Source organism: Phasianus colchicus, chromosome 1 (genome assembly GCF_987193195.1).
Source record: "Phasianus colchicus chromosome 1, bPhaCol1.hap1.1, whole genome shotgun sequence".
NCBI classification, from domain to species: Eukaryota; Metazoa; Chordata; class Aves; order Galliformes; family Phasianidae; genus Phasianus; species Phasianus colchicus.
The window spans coordinates 61023892-61043662 of NC_143436.1; the positions used below are offsets into that span (position 1 = coordinate 61023892).

Consider the following 19771-nt stretch of genomic DNA (forward strand, 5'->3'; position numbering starts at 1 on the left):
ATTTCTCACATTGTTTTCAAGAAATCTCCCCTACATTTTTGAAACATAAAATTAGCCAACCATAACTAGTCTCATAAAATACAAAGCAACATCATTTTAATGCTTAAGAGGCATTATTGGGATAACTGACTATAAGGTAACCAGAGGCTCCAGAACAGCACTAAATATTTTAAGAAAAATAAATAAATCATGGCCTGCAGAGCTCTGAAGGCCAGACACTGGCTGCTCTTACTATGCAACATGGCATTTGGCATTCATTTTAGACATTTCCAGTTGAACGTGAAAGACTCTTGTGGTTATTTGGGGTAATAAAATAAAACCAGACTTTTCTCAAAGCCACTGAGAGTTATTTTCTATGGAGTCTGCCACTGCCAAGTATAAACACTGATGCGGTCTACCGGTTTCTAAAGTCTCCCCACACAGAAACCTGACAAGATGTAAATTTCAAGCAAGGAGACCCACAGCTTTCAGTGTAAACACAAAATTGTATCAACAGTAGAAAGGCTCACCTCCAGTTCATTCAGGCGCTGAATTCGTGGAGTGAAACGAAAACTTTGTACTTCACAGGCAAATGGAGGCTGCCAATCCTAAGGAGAGACAGAAAGACATTTCAGTGTTTCAAGAAACTTCACTAAAAATGCACAAAAGGCCTTAGTAACTTGGTCATTCCCCCAGTAAATGAGTTTCAGCAGGATTTGTAATATTTTCCAGTTTTACGCTATTATCACGCTTCTAAAATGTTCTCACAACATTTCAGTCAGATGAAAGAAGTCTTCACAAAGTTAGAAATAAACAAGAAAATAAGGCTTGATGCATTTCAGCATGCCCCATTTCACACTGGGCTCTCACTTGAGAAAGAGACCGTGCTGCTTGTTGGCATTTATTCAAAGACGTTAAGTTCTGTATTTCCTGCACATTGCAAAACTGTCACTATCAACAGTGATAAACACCAAATAACATACAATATTATGCACGTAACTTTTCTATGTTTGCCTACATCCATATTTCAATAAAGACAATAACAGCAGTCAGGAGTCCGACACTCCAACGGAAGTGCAGTCCTAAATAATGACTTTCTGAACAGTCAGTACTTGGTTCAATCACACAGACCCAATCACACATGCCTCCCAGATCCATCTCCTCTCTCTAAACCACACTATGACATCAAAACAAGTACAGATCAGCTTTTTAAGTACCTCTTAAGAAATCTTAAAAATACAGTAGGTAGTCTACCAGGCAGTAAATACAACAGAGGAAGGACACAACATTACAGATGGACAAAAAAAGCAACACATTTGTTGTATGAATGGCTGCAGCATCTGAAGGCCTGAAGCACAACTGTAAAATCAGATTCTAATAATGGAAAAGGATTAGAATCAGCAAGGTTAGCACCAGGTGCCTCATTTAGTCCTTTTTTGCAGATCGCAAACCAACCTGATGCACACATCTGGCAAGGCCCTGCAACACCAATGGCCAAACAATCACAGAGAAACACTGCAGTCTTCATTGGCTAGGAAAGTTCTAGGTGCTCTCAATGAATCAGATCTGGATCAGTTTCCTATGACCTCTCCCCCAACCTAAGCCATTCTGCTTATTTTAGAAAGGGCAGCCTCTTGGATGTCAAGATTTCACCACGACATTAAACCACCTAAAAAGATTCCAGCAACCCTGTGGGTCAGGAAAGGAAGGATCATAGAATCTAATTGGCAGTCGTCATATCCAGGCTACTCTTAGCTCCTTGTTTTCATGTTCTTTTTCTCTCTCCTTTGCTATTTTTCACTCTCCTTTTTTATAGTTTTGTTTGTACTTAATTACAAAAAAGGCTCTGAGCTCCTACACTGCATGATGATCTTGTCTGAATGGTCACAGAGCAAGGCATCATAAAACACCTCCAATGGCCTGGTGGGGAAAGGGGTGTTCAGCTCCAACCTTCTAACCTGCTAACACAAACACTAAACTCCTGCGCACAACCGGACTGGCCGCGCTTCCACCAACAGTCTGAAGGCTGTTTACAAACAATGGCCCCTTTACAAGGCACGTCCTTCCTCCTCCCCCTCCTTACAGTGCAAATGCCTACTTTCAGCTACAACGCGCTGCAGCTTCCCAACACATCGCTTGTTGGTTATTACACCAAGAAGAGCGTCAAGCCCGGGCCCTGGCCTTGCCTACAGGCTTCTCACCCGCTCCAAAACCACTTCTAAGCTCAAGGACCGCCGCATAGGGTCTCTGCGTCATTGGCGTAGCCTGAGGAAGGGGACAAACGGAACCCCAGCAACCGGGGCACGGCAACTGAACAGTCCCAGGGGGGTCCCAACCGCAGCGAGTACCACAAACTCGGCCGGAAACACCCGAGGAGCGAAGGAAGGGGCTCCCGACCCCGGTGGCCGCCCAGGGACAGAGCCCGTTAGCTCCAGCCACCCGCCGCGCCCCAGAGCCGCCGGCTTCCCCGGGCCCCGGCTGCGGCCGCATCCCGCCCTGCCCCCGCGCCAGGCGGGCGGTACCTTGGGGGGCCGGATCTTGCAGATGCCGGTTTTCTCGGCCAAGCCGCGGATGCGGCCGATGAAACCGAGCGGGTCGCTGAACTCCTCCCAGCTGGGCTCAAATACGGGGCACTCGGGCGGGGGCACGAACTCGGCCGCGTAGCGCGACCCGCCGCCCCCCGCCATGGCCGAAGGGGGGGAAGGCGCTGCCGGCAGCGGGGAGCGGGAGGGGGGCGGGGAGCGCACCGAGGCACGGGCACAGAGGGGCGGCCCTCAGGGGCGGCCGGTGGGGCAGGGCCGACGGCCGAGGCGCATCCTCCGGCGGCCGGAGCCAGGCAGAGGCAGGGCAGGGCCGGACAGGACAGGCCGGGGCGGGGCAGGGGGGGGAGGAAGGGGGGGGCGGCGCGGCCTGCTGGCACGCGGGGCGGCTCCTGCCGGGTGTCGTCGCCCCGTCCCCCGGGGCTACCTCCCCCCGCGCCGAGCCCCTCTGGCTCGCGTTCCAGCTCGTCCGGAAGTTACGCGGTCGCTTTCAGCCCTCCCCCGGAAGCGGGAGCAGTTGTTGTCTTCCGATCCGAAAAATAGTCCCTCCGCCGCGCTAGTCTCCAGGCGGCCACCAGCGCCGTGGGAACGGCCGCCCGCCGTCCCCGCCCGCTCGCGGGGACGCTGCTCCGGAGAAACCGAGAAGAAAAGCGCTCGGCCCGGCACTTCTAGAGGAATCGTGCGGCGTGGCGCCGGGGGCGGCCGGGGGAGGGGAACTGGGGTCGAGGGGGGAAGGGGTCCGCCTCCACTTCCGGCGCGGAGGAATGTGCGACGATACTGGGACCATTCACTTCCGGTGCTGAAGGGCCGTTTCGCCCATTGTCTGAGCAGGACGTCAGGAGGAAGGCTGAGAGCCCCGCCCCCTTGCAGGCCCGGCCCCTCGCGGCCGTTGGGCCCTCGGGAGGGGGAGGGGCGGACCCCTTTCCTTTTGGTGGCTCCGTGCTATGCCCTGTTTGGGAGCAGTGTGTTGGTTTTTGTCCGTAGCCATTAAAAACACGCTCTTTGAAAGGGAACTCTCTGTTTATTCTCGTTGCTTAATACTCAGTCACTGTACCGTTTCAGGCCCAGAGAAAGTAATTTCCTCCTGCTCCCTCCAGGCTCACCATGTCTGCGTCAGGCAAATTAACGCGCTTCCATCAGCAGCGTTTCCCTGCTAGATTGAGGAGGTGGTGCCCCCATTTTACAGACAGGAAAGAAATGGCTTGGAAGCAAATGGTCAGTTTTGACAAAATTGATAAGAACAAACCGATCTTGTGAAACGTGGAATGAGCCTACCAGCGAATATTGTGCTGTGGCAATGTCTCACTACGTTTCTGCAGGGGGCTCTGGACGTGGATGATGGATATTTTTATGACTAAGAGCATGTGGAGTGCAGATGTTAGCCCACCAGCTACTAGAAATTGTGTTTCTACATAACCCTGGCTTTTTTTTTTTTTTTTTTCATCTCTCTGAAGAGCAATACCAGGTTATTTTTGCATGGAGACTGCTCCCAAAAACTGAATCGCCAACATACTCCATTTCCAAGATAAGCAGTGACTCAGCCAAGAATACTATGTGGAAAAAAACTGCATGCTAAAAAGCTCCAAACCCATGCCAAACTTTCATTGTAGGAACAGCCCATTGTTTTCCTTCCAGGCTGTTCAAAGTTCATTTCTGTGTTTTGGTGAGAGGGTTTCAGAAGGTACTGATAGGAAGAGTCCAGGAAGATTTGGGAAAAGCTTGTTTTTTATATCTTCATTAGTGATCTGGGAGAAGGGATAGACCCCACCCTCTACAAGTTTGCTAATGATACAAAGCTGAAAGGAGTAGCTGACAAAGCAGAATGCTGTGCTGTTATTCAACAAGACCTGGACAGGCTGGAAAGTTGGGTAGAGAGGAGGAACCTGATGAGGTTCTACAAGTGCAGGTGAAGAGTCTTGCACATGGGGAGTTAATAACTGCATGCACCAGTACAGGTTAGGGGCTGAGCTGCTGATAGAGGAGCTCTGTGGAAGAGGACCTGGGTGTCCTGATGGACAACTAATTGACCGTGAGACAGCAGTGTGCCCTTGTGGCCCAGAAGGCCAGTGGTATCAAGGGATGCATTAAAAAGGGCATGGCCAACAGGTTGAGGAAGGTGATCCTCCCTTCTACTCTGCCCTGGTGGCAGAGTATTATTGTGTTCATTTCTGAATGACTTTCATCTGAAGTATTGTGTTCAATTCTGGGCTCCCCAGTCCAAAAAAAATAGGGAACATCTAGCAAGAGTCCAAAAGAGGGACACAAAGACTATGAGTGGTCTGGTATATCCCTTGTACAAGGAAAGGCTGAGAGACTTGGGACTCTCCAGTCTGGAGAAGACAGGGAGTATCTCATCGCTGTTTATAAAAAATATCTGAAGTGTGGGAATCAAATGGATGGAGCCAAACTCTTTTCAGTGGTGTGCAGTGACAGAACAAGGTGCACAAACTGAAACACAGCAAGTGCCATTATAATGCAAGGAGGAATTTCTTTACTGCGAGAGTGACAGAGCACTGGAACAGGCTGCTCAGAGAGGTTCTGGAGTCTCCTTCTCTGGAGGTATTCAAGACCCATCCAGATGCATTCCTGTAGGGAACTTCTCTGTAGGAGAGGAGAATTACACCTCTTATATAGAATGTTCAGCTGCATTACATGAGGTGGGGAGCACAGCCTGTGCTAGCCTTCATCCAGAGAATTATCCACCACCATCTTGCTGTCTTCTGAGTTTTTTAAGAAAATTGGTTCAAAAAAGAACTTCATAGCTTTGGAAGTAAGCCTAGGTTTGTTTTCTAGCACACGTGGTACCTATATTAGGGAGTGCTGCATTGCGTCAATGATAAGAAGCGCTGCTGGGTATGGGGAGATACGTGGGGGAAGGAAGAGGATGAAAAGCAATGAGATGATGTAAAATAATACATCTGGATATTCAGGTGTTATTTGAAACAGTGAATCTTGGGACTGGTTCCTAACTCCTGTGCATCATTCTGTTTATTATTTCCATAGGAGAACGGCATGCTTTTGCCACTACTGTTCACGCAGTAAGTCCTGGCAGCAGGCTGTCGTCGTTTCACCGGAACCCAAACCACAGCCCCACAAACGAACACCACACCCCCAGCTGGAGCTGCGCGCTCCCCCCGCCCCAACGCTCGCCGCGCACGCGCAGCGCTCCCTTCCAAGACTACAACTCCCAGAGGCGCCAGCGCGGGACGCGTGCTGTCCGTGTCGCGAGTGCCGATTGGTAGAGACGGCCCGATGCGCGAGGAAGGCTGCTCGTGATTGGCGGAGGAGGCGGGCGGCGGGTCTGTCCGCTATTTGAGTGGAGGAGGGTAAGAAGCGGCGGTCTCCATGAGCGCAACGGGCGGCTCGGCGGGGCGCTCCAGAAGGTACTGTGGGGGCTGTTCTTTCTGCAAGCGTGTTGTTAAACGGGGGAATAGTCCCTCCACGAAGTATCTTTTTGCTAATGGTTATTAGTGTGCTAGAGTGGTAGGAATTAATGACACGTATGAGGTTTTCGTGAATGTTGTGCATCTGAGTTGTGACCCGAGCAGCCCTGCTGAGCCGCACATAACGCGTCCCTGTGTCACCTGTGAGCAGAGTCCTGGCTCTGGTTTGGGCTTCTGGAGTGAGTTCTCACTAAGGTTGGATAGATCTCTTCTAAAGAGATCTTAACTTTAATTCTGTTGCAGATGATGCTATTAAAGGATGTTTTCAGTAAGTAACTAACTCTTCCCAAGGATTGAATGGTGTGTGCGGCTCTATGTATGCAAACGTGGTGCTTGTTGCAGCAGGCTGAATGTCTGAATGCAGTAAATGCTGCTTAAAGCTAGATATGTGATTACACATACGTATCCTTGATTCAATTTATGTAATAAGTTCAAGAAATCATAGCTTTCCATTTCATTGTCAAGGTTAACTCACAGTTAACACCAGAAAAAAAAACCACGTGGACTCCTCATCCTACATCCAAAGTTTGGGCTTCAACTAACCTGAAATTGTCATCTTTCCTGAAAAGTCAGTGAAATCAAAAACACTTCAGATAGTGTTTTTCTCTCCATATACCAGATAGAGACTATGAAAGGTTGTCCGTTTATCTTGTAGTGGTTGCTACCTGTAATTGTAAAACAAAAGACTTTGTCTTCCTTGATCTCTCTTCTCCTCCTTTATTTACCACCTTCTCTTTCTTTCAAATTCACCTATGTGAGCCACGAGACTTCCCTTCCCTGACAACTTGTCCTTCTCCCTTTTCCATAAGTTTCCCCCGTATCCTGTACCCTAAATCTGCCAACTGTTCTTTAATGAATGAAGCTTTTGGTTCTATTAAGTACTGGTTTTTTTCTGATGATTCTTGGAGTGCAGACAAGCTAACGTGTTTACGTTTTAGAAAATTAAAAGCAAAAATATTTTGCTTAAAATTGGTTTATAGTTTGAAGCTTGCATGCTATTAAAAAATGTAATGGTATCTGCTGAGTTACAGCCTGAACCACTGATTGAGCACCTGGAGAAAGGACCCAGTGAGCCCTGGGAGCACAGGTGAAGGCGGTTCACCTGTATGACCAGAAGGGTGGAGCCTGGCTGCACCTCTAGACCTCATTTAAGGGCTGACTGTTACTGGGGAAGGATCTCTGGTTAGAGTTCTCTCCCTTGTGGAGTTTTCCTTGCGAGCCTAGATCTTTGGAGACAAGTGAGCACTTTTTCCTTTGTAACACCATTCTATTCATACTAGTCCTTTTGCTACTACACTGCTGTATTGCCCTTCCACTGCACTGACCTTTGTGATTGTAATAGAAAATATACATATATTTATGTTTAGGCTGGCAACCCCCCACAGCTCATCCAAGTACTCTAGTTCTCAGCCTCAGAGTCAGGGGGACTCTACTCCTCTCCCTTCAATCAATGAACGCCTGGCCTTCCTCCGCCCTTCCCGGGAGCTGCTGGAATACTACCGCAAGAAGATTGCCGACTTTGATGAGGAACATGAGGATTTGGTAAAAAGGTTGGAGAGATACAAAGAAACATATGATGAGCAGGTTAGGAAAAGAGCTTTATTTGATTTAAAAAAAAAAAAAAAAAAAAAAACTCCAAAATTTGAAAATGTTTTCATTTGAGAAGGGGCTTCCTTTAACTTTGCTTTTCTCTTATACCTTAATAAGATACATCTGTCTGTCATCTTGTTTTGATTAACCCTCTGGGAATAGAATGGTCACTTGTGAGTGCCTCCCCAAGTACTGATGATGTCTGAAGTGGCCTGAAAGCCCTCAGACATCCCAACTAATTTAATATATAGGGAAAAGAGAGGATTGGTTCTAAAATAGTGTCATCTGTCCAATGGGGATAGTCTTCTGAAGGGATTGCTAGTTTTCTGCACTAGGTAGAAAATCATTAATGAAACTTTATAACTGAACACTTTTTTCACTACTAAGTTGTATAAAGCTTTTAATATTTATCCTTCAGTAACTTCTTTAAAAGAATTTTATTTGCTAGGGGTTTTTCTGAAGTCACTCCTGTTACTTACACCACTCTGCCCATTGGTGCAGAAGTGAAACCATTGGAAATGGAAGACCCTAACATAAGTCTTTTTACTGGTGTTGTAGGGTGACAGTGACAACAGAGACACTGAGCTCCCTATTGAAACCTACTTAATAATTTCTCAATACTACCCTCATCTGGTCAAATGTCTTAAGAGGAGAACATAATTCACTCAAGCTGACAGTTTAACACACCACTTACAGACACAGGGTCTGGCCTATGTGGTGTGTTGTTTCTAACTGTTGCCCAGTGCTCACTGAAAGTACCTTCCTTCTCTTTACCTAGCACAAACTGCAATGGGAAGTACGTCAGCGAGAAGAGGAGATTGCAGAGTTGCAAAAGGCTTTGAGTGACATGCAAGTCTACCTCTTCCAGGAGAGGGAACATGTGCTCCGTCTTTACTCTGAGAATGACCGACTGAAAATCAGGTGTGCTATCTGAATATTGGGCTGGGGCACTGGCAGTAGAAGGTGCATGGATCCCATGGATCCTTCTAGTTCTCATCCAGATCTGGAGTATTCAGAGAAGCAGCAAAGCTACACCTTCCAGGGTGGGAGTTTTCTGTTAAAGCTCTAAGAACTTAAGTAAAAAAAAGAAAACAAAATCTGTGTTGTATGTTTTGGCATCTCTTTGGAGCATGACAGAAATCTGATACAACCCTCAACCTAGTTTACTTTAAAAAAACAATGGGTACTTACGATTCACTGAAGTATCTGCGAGGTTTTTATATGCAGTTCATAACTGTGGAATGTAAATTCTTTACTACCATGTGTTACCAGGCTCGTGTTTGAAAAGAAGAGCGTTCCTCAGTGCCAACAGAATTGGTGTTTTTTTTATTGTGCAACATCAGGGATGTCTCAGGGAGCTCATTAAAGTATTCTCAAGAACTTGACAGTTTGGAAAGCTTGGAGATTTTAATGAGTAAGGTGGAAAGATAGTGTGTAACAATGTATTGATCCATTTCTTTACATTCCAGGGAATTGGAGGATAGGAAAAAAATTCAACATCTCCTGGCTTTAGTGGGAACAGACGTAGGAGAAGTTACATATTTTCACAAGGAGCCACCACATAAGGCAAGTTCATTTTTTCTGTGGAGCTATTTTGAATTATTACAAGAAGATGTGTACACCAAAGGTTGACAGACCAAATCTATCTCCCAAGTCAAAAGTTGCTAAATAAGCTCAAAAAGGGGAGGAATTTGTAGCTTTATAGCAGCATCAGGCTTTAGTATAGCTGACAGATAAGTAGGAGCAAACGCACTGGAGCTAGGTCCTGTTAGCATCAGCCCCTTCTACCTCCAAATTATACCTCAAGATTAACCCCCTAAATGTCAGCTAGGAGCCTAAATCCATCTGGCAAGTGGTTATTGAGAAGCTGGAGAGAAGAGCACAAAGACAGAAGGAAGTGCAGAAAATCAGTAGGTGTGATACTCCAAGATACTTGATCTTCAGAACAGCACAAGTATTATTTGGGACCTCCATAAAGGGTACAGAAGTGTTAAGGTTGCTGTTATGGTTTCCTGGGCAGGGGACTATGGAAGAACCTCCCTCTCTAGGTAATGTTGTATTACATGTTACAGAAATAATGTCAAACTGATTATGTGGCAATGCACGTGAAAAGTAGCATAGTGGAACCTACTTCTACTTTCTTGCCATACATGGCATGATTCAGATATATAGAGGATGATGGAATGTTAGGATTTCTCTTTGTGTAAGGTAAGGGGAAAAAGGCTGGATCCCTGCATTCTTTGTGATTGCTCTCCATTGTTAAAGCAGTGGAAAAATCTTGCTTTAAAATTCAAAAATATGGATATCCTTACAACTAGGCCTATTATATTCATAGGTTGCTCTGAAAGTAATGCCTCCTGTTTATTTCCATGGAAACTATAATAGATACAAAGAGTACAATAACACTGTTTGATAGAGAAGATTCTCAGCTACAAAACACTATTTTCAGCTTAGTCACCACCATTAGCTTTGCATTTTCACTAGTGATGGAGGAGTCTCCATGCTGAGCTTGGAAAAATCTGCACCTGTGAAGATGACCCACTGTTTCACAGCTGCTATGACAGCATCATTGCTAGGAAGGTGTTGCCCACACAGTCTATCCTTCATCTGCCTGAGAGACGAAAGTCAGAAGGTGCCATATTCCAACTGTATAGGTGGTGCAGCAGGACAGTCCAGCCAAGATTGGCCACATGATTCACGACCTTCAGACTGGTTTGGAGCATGGCATTATTGTGTTTTAAGAGAAAGATTGTCTTTTCTGGCCTGACCCTGGAATTTCAAGCCTTCAGCTTAGTATTGTCATGTAGGCATCAGAGTTGATGGTTTGTAAAGGAAATCCAGAAAGATCATTCTGTCCCAAAAGACACCGCACATCACTCTACCTCTTGAACTTTTTCTTTGATGGAGAATTCACGTTGCTACTCAATGGATTGTCATTTTGACTCTAGCTCATAGTGGTGACTGCATGTCTTGTCACTAATAATGATGCGATCCAGGAAAATGTCACCTTCAGCCTCGTGTTGGTTCAATAGGTTCTGACAAACTTGTGTATCATGTTCTTTCTGTTCCCATGTGAGCATTCATGGGACCCTCTTGACACAAACTTTGTGATATTCTGATCTTGCCAGCATTGTCTCCAGTGCTCTGAATCCCGTATTCAGTTCCAACACAGTTCTCTGGTTATAATTTGCTAGTTCATATGGATGAGCTGATTGAAACACTCTTCATTTCATGGTGTGACAGCCACATGTGGCTGTCTAGGACATGACTTGTCTTTCATGGTGCTGTCACAAGTATTGTAACACCACCTACTGTCTCATCATACTCACATTGACTGTTTGATCTCCCTTAACATTCAACAGTCATTGATGAATGTCACTGTGTGCCATTTTTTCCACATGGAGAAATTCAGTGACATACCTTTGCTTCACATGTACTTCTGTGTCAGACACCATTTTGTCAGGCTGTCCCTCTGCTGCCATCTGTTGTACAGCAACAAAATGTAACAATGTTAGTTGGAAGGTTCAACCTTGACTGCCGTATCACCACCATCTGCTTCTGATGTTGTGAACCAGCATATTAAAATAGAGGGCATTACTGTGGGAGCAGCCCTCCTAATATCTACGTTGAGATAAACATTGGGGTTATAACCTGTCCCCTTCTGGCCTCCTATTTTTAAGTGGCCTTCTGTTCAACAGATGGTTTATGTTAATAGCTGCATGGGCTCTTATCCCAGGCTTGTTTAATAGTTTGAGTGAATGTGCTGATAAATGATTCTTCGTGTTTCTTTGGGCTGCTAAGAGGAGTATGAGCAAAGAAAGTAACGTAATTGTAATTTTCACCTTCTTTATTCTTGTCTGCCCCCGAAATGTTCTTTTTCCTTCTGAAGATGCTGATTTTCATCTTGGTGAAGCCAGCAAAGGATGGATCATTTTCCAGTTGATTTGGAAAAAAATAGAAGCTGAAATAGCAAAATTCTGCTGTTATAAAGGCAATTTCTTTATACTGTAGGCATTACACTTGTGAATGTCTTCCTTTTCTTGTGGTAAAGGTGAGATATTACCATTGTCTTAGATATCTCAGTTCTCTCTTTAAGATTTATTCTTAGTCATGGCAAATCAAGATGTTGAGCTATCTACTCTTGTTTCTATAGGTTACTGTTCTACAAAGGCCAGCTAGATCCAGAGACTCACATGAAGGAAATGACAATTCCAGAACAGGTATCATACCAAGATGGTCTAACAGCAGCTTAACAATTGATACTTGTTTCTCTGTGGTTTGTCCAATGTACGAAAATAATTATTTACTGTGAATACTTTGTTGTGCTTCCATTAAGTTTCCTAAATGTATCCATGTGTGCATCCTTATGTATATTCTACTCTATGCTTCACTTCAAAATCCTTTAAAATAAACTGAGCTGGCTCTTGTGCTTGTGATCTGCTCAGCTAGGGAAGAAGCTGGTATGACTGTGGAATGGCTGTTCTGGAACTGTGCAGTTAGTGACTGAATAGCCCCCCATATCCATTCCATGATGTGGTGCTCTGCTTGCATTTAAATGTAGGTGGTAGTTTGGATCTGTGTCTACTTGCAGATTTTCTGTTTGGAAAGGACTGCTATTTCCAAATTGACTGAAATGAGCTAACAAGCTCAAAACTTGTTCAAGATTTGACAAACGTGCAGCTGTTTTTTATGCTTATTCATCATTTATTTAAGAAAATATGGTATGTTTGCTTTTTGTATGTGTCAAGAAAATCAGTACGTTGCCTAAATATTTAAGTTTGATAGTATGGCACAAAGAAATACAGTCTCTACAAGCTCTGGAACGGTTTTCTATCCAGTTCTCTCTCCCGTAAGTCCTTGAGACTGTAGCAGCTGCAAGCTTTTTCCTATTCTTGTAAGCCATCTAGCACATACAGTATCTTGTGTTTGGAAAGGTACTGCAGGTATGTTGGAGAAGACTTTTCTACTTGTTGATTTCTGCAAATAGGCACCAAGAGGAGCACTTCAAAACAAGCAGGAAAAGGAGACATACATGAAAGTCCTGAGAGATATCAGAAAGACAACCAAACACTTCTACTTCAGGTAAAACTATTTGCTAACTGAAGGACATATTTTCTGCCCATTCAGGAAATTGATGGATAAATATGCTGTCTGCCTACATAAGATATATGCACACCAGTTTTATTGGTCCCCTCCTCTTACTACTGATTCCCACTTTCTATCAATTTGCCTGTTTCTTTGTGATGAATAGCTTAGATTTAAGAACTTGGGTCTGACTCTGGGAGCTTTACATAAGCAGATGTTCCAGTAAAGCCTACTTGTATGTAGTGCCTTTAAAGACAGAATTTGTAATTGAAGTTTTTCTCAAATAGTACATAAAATGTTTTTCAATTACTTGTTCCAGTTTGTCTCCCTGACCATGTGCACTCTTTGCATCTCTCTTCTTCACTCATTTTGTTTACATTTAATATTTCATTGAGCAATTTCTTTTTCTTCAAGATGTGTGGACTGGTTGCTTTTCTAGAATTTGGGTTAATGATTACCATTTCATTGGAAGCTGATAGCATAGAGGCAGAAAACTGTTTGCATATTCCAAAGGATTTGTCACATCCTGCGTGCAGTTTAAATCTTTCTGGTATCTTTTATCTATTGCTGCTGTTTATAGTTTTCCCGTCTTGCTTATTTGTGTGATTTTTTTTTCTTAATCTTTTAGTTATTCAAAATAGTTCACATCAAAACAAAAACTAAAAATGAAAAATTAAACTTCTAAAGGTTATTATCAGCTAGAGTCTCTGACTTGAATTCTGGAATTTTAAAGACACTTGGAAGGTAAGAAGCACTGCCTGTTGTGAGATCTTCCGTAGTAAATCTTTGCCTGCCTATTTAGGTGGAGGCCCTGCAAGCTCAGATAGAAGAACAGACACGATTATCCAAGGAACAGCTTCAGGCATTACTAGAGGACAGGCGGATTCACATGGAAGAAGCCCAGGTCCAGCATCAGAGAGACCAGGACAAGATTAAAACTTTAACAGATAAGTGAGTGTGAGAGAATGTCATGATGTAATGTAGTCATGAGATGAGAAGAGGGGGAACAACAAAACCATGTTGGCTTTCAATATGTTGCTTGCTGCAGCAAGCAGAGAAGCACATTGTGCAGTCATTGACTTTGGCAGTATGTGGAAGTAGATGGAGCAGTGAACATACCAAAAAAACCTGTTCTGTATAGTATATCTTTCATGAGATGAGAAGAGCTAAGTATGCTGGGAAAATGCTTGTCTTTTTGTTGTCTGCTTTCTTCTGACTTGCAACAAAGACTGGGGCAATTAGGGTAGGAACTAGGGAGGAAATGAACTAAATCCTCTTGGATCTCTTTTTACAGACTCAACAAGACTCAAAATCTCTTATATGAGAGTACTCGTGACTTTCTCCAGCTGAAGTCTGATGTTCGAGCCAGTGAGAAAGCGTGGATGGTAGAGAAGGAAAATCTGTTGAGGAAGATTGACAAAGACTCAGATCAGCTTATCGGCAGGGAGGCAGGAGAGAAGAAGCAGAGAGATACCAAGAAGGTGCTTCAAGCAGATCGTGAAGCTGGGAAGCCCCACAGTAGAGAAGTAAAGGTAATTATTATTTGTCCCAAGGAGACAGCAATCTTTTCAAAATTGCAAGACTGGTTCTTGCCGAGTTAAGCAGTAAGTAGTTGTTTCAAAGGTGTACTGGCTTGTTCTAAGTTGCATTGTTGCTGACACTAGTGTGTTTAAAAATACTGAATGCAACAACTGTCCTGTCTTAGTGTTGTTTTTGAATTTCAGGTAGAATATATGGTTAGGATTTATGGTAGTGTTTCACTATTGTTTTTTCTTACACCTAATGCAGTTCTCTACTTCTGCAAAACACATGATGTGTAGGCCAGCAGTTCCTTACTTGCCTGTTGCACTTTTTTTTTTATAAATGCTTTCAGTTAATGGGCTTAGAATGTGATGTCTGATTTTGTCCACATTGTCAGAAGTGAACAGTCCTTTCAGTTGGTGTTCCTTAGCTCTTTTATAGTAGTCAGGATTTTCCTTCCACTTCTAATACGCTTCCAGTGCACACTTGAGAGATCTGAAGTGGGCAAAGAGGCAGTAAGAATGTAGAAAATAAAACAATCCCTTACTGCCTGTTTCATCTATGCTGAATGCAGATTCTTCTGAAATGCAGTACTGAGCAAGTAGCTGTGAAAAGGAGAACTGCAGTACTATGATAGAATATTATGTTTAAGGGGAAGAGGAGAGAGTTCTTTTGAACTGTCATGCAGAACCGATCACCTCATTAAAAGGTGTTGGTAATGGAAGTGGCATTATAATATTGTGGAAGGAGTCCTAACCTAGTTACTTCATTAGCTTTGGTTTCAGTTATTATTTGCCTGTCAGGCTATCTACATGTAGCACTTGTTTTTCTAGAGCAGGGGAAACATTGTGAGCATTGGCTTTGGAGTTGTTTCTGTTCCTTCTGTGTCTTAGGCGCTGCAAGAAGAACTAATGCAGGAGCAGCGGCTATCAAACATGTACAGAGAACAGTGTATCACCCTGGAAAGTGAGCTGGCTAGGATTTGTGAAGAGAGAGATGTTGGCAGAGAACTCTTTAAGGTAATTAGTCTGTAATCATCTACCAGCAACGCGATGCTCTTACAGTCTCTATTCTGTTACTCCATCAAATTTTTATCTCTATAGGAACGCTCAGAAAAGATGGGGAAGCGCCTGAAGCTGGTGACTCAGCGATACGAGGCCTTGGAAAAACGTCGTAATATGGAAGTGGAAGGCTTTAAGAATGACATTAAACAGCTTCGGCAGAAACTGAAAGATGTAGAGAAGCAGCTTTTTAAGGTAATAGCTCATTGCTAATTGCTATGAGCTTAACCAATCAAGGTGTAGCCTCTGTATTTAAATTAATATTTCCCTAGAGTTAAAATAAATTTATTTCCTAAGTGGTTGTTCGAATATTAATATTTGATGAAGCTTGCCCTCTTTTGTATATTATTAAGCAAAAAAGATTTGTCATCATTAATCAGTCAAGCATCAAGTTTGTCCAGGAACAGTCCTGTTGATGTATTAGCTATGAAGGTTCTCATAGAATCATAGAATGGCCTGGGTTGAAAAGGACCACAAAGATCATCTAGTTTCAACCCCTCTGCTATGTGCAGGGTCGCCAATCACTAGAGCAGGCTGCCCAGAGCCACATCCAGCCTGGCCTTGAATGCCTCCAGGGATGGGGCATCCACAACCTCCTTGGGCAACCTGTTCCAGCGTGTCACCACCCTCTGTGTGGAAACTTCCTCCTAATATCTAGCCTAAACCTCCCCTGTCTCAGTTTAAGACTATTCCCCCTTGTCCTATCACTACCCACCCTCATAAACAGTCATTCCCCCTCCTATTTAAATGTTCCCTTCAAGTACTGGAAGGCCACAATGAGGTCTCTCCAGAGCCTTCTCTTCTCCTTCCACAATCTTGTAATGCCTTTATTATGCCTTGTTACAACTTTGGCTCACTCAGCAGACTCAAAATTGGAAAGCAGTAAAGTGGACTGATGCAAAAGAATGTTCTGCAAAGAATATGCTGTTTTGCTGTACTTTTTCGGGATGCTATAGGGTTTGGTTTTGTTCCAAATAGAATATTGATGGAATATTGATGTAAGTATTGTGAATATTGTTTATTTTGTAAATATATCATTTGCAATAGTGCAGAAATCACAGCAGAAACAATGACTGGAGGTTGAGGTTGTGTATCTTTGAAATAAAATGCACCTTCTAGATGTGCGGACGAACTTCTGTACAGCTTAGAAACGAAGCCCCAGACTTCTGGAGTTTGAGTTGTGATACCTAAGATATGATTCAGAGAATTGAGGCTTGGATTTTTTTTTATTTTTTTTTTACTGTGGGTTTACCTATTTTTCTTTTTAAGAGCTAAACTTCCCATATACATGAGTGTGAGAGACAGGAATTGCCTATGATATCTTTACTACAGACCTGTGTATTTTGTTACTGTGGGTATGCTTAGTTGTGTTCATAATCTCTTTACGCTTCCAACCGCAAGAGGGCAGCAGAATAAAATACTTGTTAGAAATCTTTTCTGATCTTTAAATCCTTCTTATTACTTGAGGTCAAAATGACTATCCATGCCTGAATGACCTAACCTGTGTATTAAAATCTTTGACAAAGAACTACATGGTGGCAGTGAGACATCCTAAAATGTTAAGAGGAAAGAGGGCTTTATGATCAGTTTTCAAGTCTGTGCTGTTGCAGTGTTGAATGTGACTGGGTTGGCATGCTATTCAATTCCAGGGTGACAGGAAAATGTCAACCCTTTCTAGTTTGCCATCAGGAACTATGATTATCCAACAGCTTCAGTTCAGCACGATATCAGCTATATGCCTTGACCTGAGCTTAGGAGTTGTTCTTGAGCTGCCCTTGAATTGTATGCAGTTCAGAAGGCAGCAAGCTGGCCACAGCAGTTAGATCACTTCTAGTTCTAATAGCAGAAGATGATGAAATGTCTTCATAGGAGGTGAAAAACATACTGCTATGTAAACATCAATAGGTAAGTGTTTCAACTTGCCTCATTTTATTCTCTAAATAATGCAGGCAGTGAAAAGTAACCCAACGGATTATAGTAAACTTGATAATATTCTGTTCAGATTTCTTCCTTACCAGTACTGTAGCATCCTAAGGAATGAAAGGCTTTACTACTTTTTGGCTCTGAAATAACTTTCTGCTGGTGATATGCATTAGCCTACTGACATTACCTGAAGCATCCTCTTTGCTAGCTACAAAGGGTCTCCTTTAGAGTTCTCTTTCTCATTTACTCATAGTACGTTCTCAATTGCATTCTTTATTAATCTGATTTTTTTTTTTTTCTTCTTAGGTGACTCTGAATATTGGACCAGACCAGGATCTTGCAATTCTACATGAGGTTCGTCAAGGAAACAGACTAACTCGTAAAATTCAAGAAGAATTAAAATACTTAAAAGCAAAAATCTATGGCTTAGAGAATGAACTACGAGTCTGCTGAAACTGAGGCTTTAGTTGGCATCAAAGTTTTAGGAATGGGACATTGCCTGTTTACTGGCATCCAGTAACAGAAGGCTTGAAGAAATCTGCAGCTAGGAATGTCATAACATCCATCAGTGACACACAAACCATTCCTAACGTGCCAAATTAGGTTGCTGTGTCTGTTGATAGGCACTGATGAGTCTGCTACAGAAAGTATCAGAAGACTGATATATCAGGAATATTCTTATGACTTTTTATTACTTTCATATTTGTGGTGTGTACTGATCTTAAACTTCATTTGGAGCATATTAGAAAGCAGGAATATAAATTAATGACCATTAAAGGATCTAGATCAAGATCTGAATTGCTTGGCTCACCTTTTCCTATGTGAGAAAGAGCTTTTAAAGTGTGTTCAATGATGACTGTTTTGGTACCTAGGCAATTCAGGATGTAACTGAAAATTTTCTTTGAAAATGACCTTGCACAGAAATTTTGTACTAAAATGTATTATATCCAACTCTACCTTTTACAATATAACATCAGGTCATTGCAGTTGTAGAAAACAGATGAATTAATGAGGGATGTTACAGTGTGCTTCAGCCCAGTTTGTAATCACAAGGTATTTGTGCTTTCACTGCAGTGTCAGCAAATCTTGTCCACCAGACTGAGAGTATTTCCTACTGTACCTTTTCTACCTTGTTAAATGTGGCAGAAACAGCATAATATCTTTCTAAAGTATACACCTAAAGCATACAAGCTGTTCTCATTTAAAAAATACTCCATGTGATAGCCCACAGCTTCTTTTGGATGTGGTAGTGGCAACAGAGATCCCTATTCAGTGTTTGGGAGAGGTGGATACATAACAGAAGTCCTTGTGCTGTCAAAATTTGGAGAAATAGATATAATTTTAATATAGTACCAGCTAAAACAATGCAGTGGGGAAATTGCTTTGAAAAGTCAAGGCCTGCTTCAGTTTTGTACCCTCTCTTGGAAATCTTGCTGTCCCTTATGGTTTGTGGTTTTCATTGGGCACATGTATTCTTGAAGTCATATTCATCACAGACAGACTTCATTGTGGGTAGATCTGTATCTGGGTGCTTAGCCACTACTAAAATAGGCTCTTTTAAAGTGTGTTATCACTGACTAGTTTAGCTGATAAATGATTAACCAGTTCAGAAATTGATTCATGAACAGCTTAGATGTGGATAGCTGGGGGAAGTTTATAAACTATGCTGTCCATAATTTAGTCTCGCCTCTTAGCTGCAGAGTACTATCTCAGATAAGTCTAGCTAATTAAAGGAAGCTTGTATGTGAGATAATATTCTACCAGTCTAAAGACAGAATACAAAAAAGTATGTATCTTACAGGTCCTGAAAAGCAATTTCTGAAAAAATGCTATATAATAAAGTATTAGCCACTTAGCAAGATCCATCTGCTTAAATTCAATTGACAGGAAGCCAGCAAAAAGGCCTCTTGAACCAGTATAAAGAAGTTTTCTGCTTGTTTTCAGCTTTTCCGAACTATAAGTTGATGATTAAGTTAAGTTTTCCTCATCTGAAAAACCATGCAGTGCATCTGGATAAAGACTGTAAGCTCGAATGTTCATATTTTTAGCATTAGGAAGAAGTACTGGGGAAAGAAGGATGTAAACGTTTAAGTTCCTGTCTTCCTTATTAATATTTCTTATTACTTGAAAGACTGAACAGAATAAACTGGCAACATTCCTAATATTTGCTGACGCTTCTGGATCAAAGTACATCTTGGACTTTATTCTTTGTTTGTCATTAGGTTATGAACCTTTTCTGTTTGAGGTGGGTAGGGGAAGAAATTACAACAGTGCTGATCTGTAAATTCGTTTTATTTAGAGATTGAATGTTTGTCCAAGGGCAGGAAGTGCAGAGTATTGTGTGTGCTCTTTCTGTGTGACATCACGTGATTATGTGAAATGTTGCCAAAACAAATGGGGACCTTCAGGCCAAGAACTTCTTTAAAAAGTCAAATACTTTCTACCACCAGCAACTGCCTTTTAAGACATTTTTGGCATTTCCTAGAGGTTTCCTGAAAAAGATTCTGAGACCTGGGTTAGTCCATTTTCCATGATTTACTCCAAAGATGAGCTTTTTAGGCAGTTGATGTTAATGTGTGATCTGTATCATTTCAGTACAACTAAGTGCCGTGTTATGTAGGTGCAAACA

At 42.7% G+C, this 19771-nt stretch overlaps 2 protein-coding genes across 2 annotated transcripts in view; one reads left to right on the forward strand and one right to left on the reverse strand.

Moving 5' to 3' along the window:
- The window catches only part of KDM5A (lysine demethylase 5A), a 49120-nt gene extending 45736 nt beyond the window's left edge, over nt 1-3384 (reverse strand). Inside the window, exons 1-2 of the mRNA XM_031589858.2 lie at nt 2502-3384; nt 510-587 (exon numbers count right to left, since the gene is read on the reverse strand). Of these exons, the coding sequence (XP_031445718.2) occupies nt 510-587; nt 2502-2666 (243 nt within the window). The 5' untranslated portion in view covers nt 2667-3384. The remainder of the gene's footprint in view (nt 1-509; nt 588-2501) is intronic.
- Nucleotides 3385-5314: 1930 nt separating this feature from the next.
- CCDC77 (coiled-coil domain containing 77) lies at nt 5315-17940 on the forward strand. The gene is made up of 11 exons (XM_031589859.2): nt 5315-5902; nt 7330-7546; nt 8331-8473; nt 9022-9118; nt 11706-11772; nt 12540-12634; nt 13440-13588; nt 13932-14169; nt 15052-15177; nt 15262-15414; nt 17449-17940. The coding sequence occupies exons 1-11, from the start codon at nt 5865-5867 to the stop codon at nt 17593-17595; spliced, it is 1470 nt and encodes a 489-aa protein (XP_031445719.2). The 5' UTR covers nt 5315-5864; the 3' UTR covers nt 17596-17940.
- Nucleotides 17941-19771: the final 1831 nt, after the last annotated feature.

Coding starts and splice junctions, on each gene's coding strand:
- CCDC77 (XM_031589859.2), top strand. CDS start 5,865: ATGAGCGCAACGGGCGGCTCGGCGGGGCGCTCCAGAAG. Junction 11,773..12,539: donor AAATGACAATTCCAGAACAG/GTATCATACCAA, acceptor TTCTGCAAATAG/GCACCAAGAGGAGCACTTCA. Junction 12,635..13,439: donor ACCAAACACTTCTACTTCAG/GTAAAACTATTT, acceptor CTGCCTATTTAG/GTGGAGGCCCTGCAAGCTCA.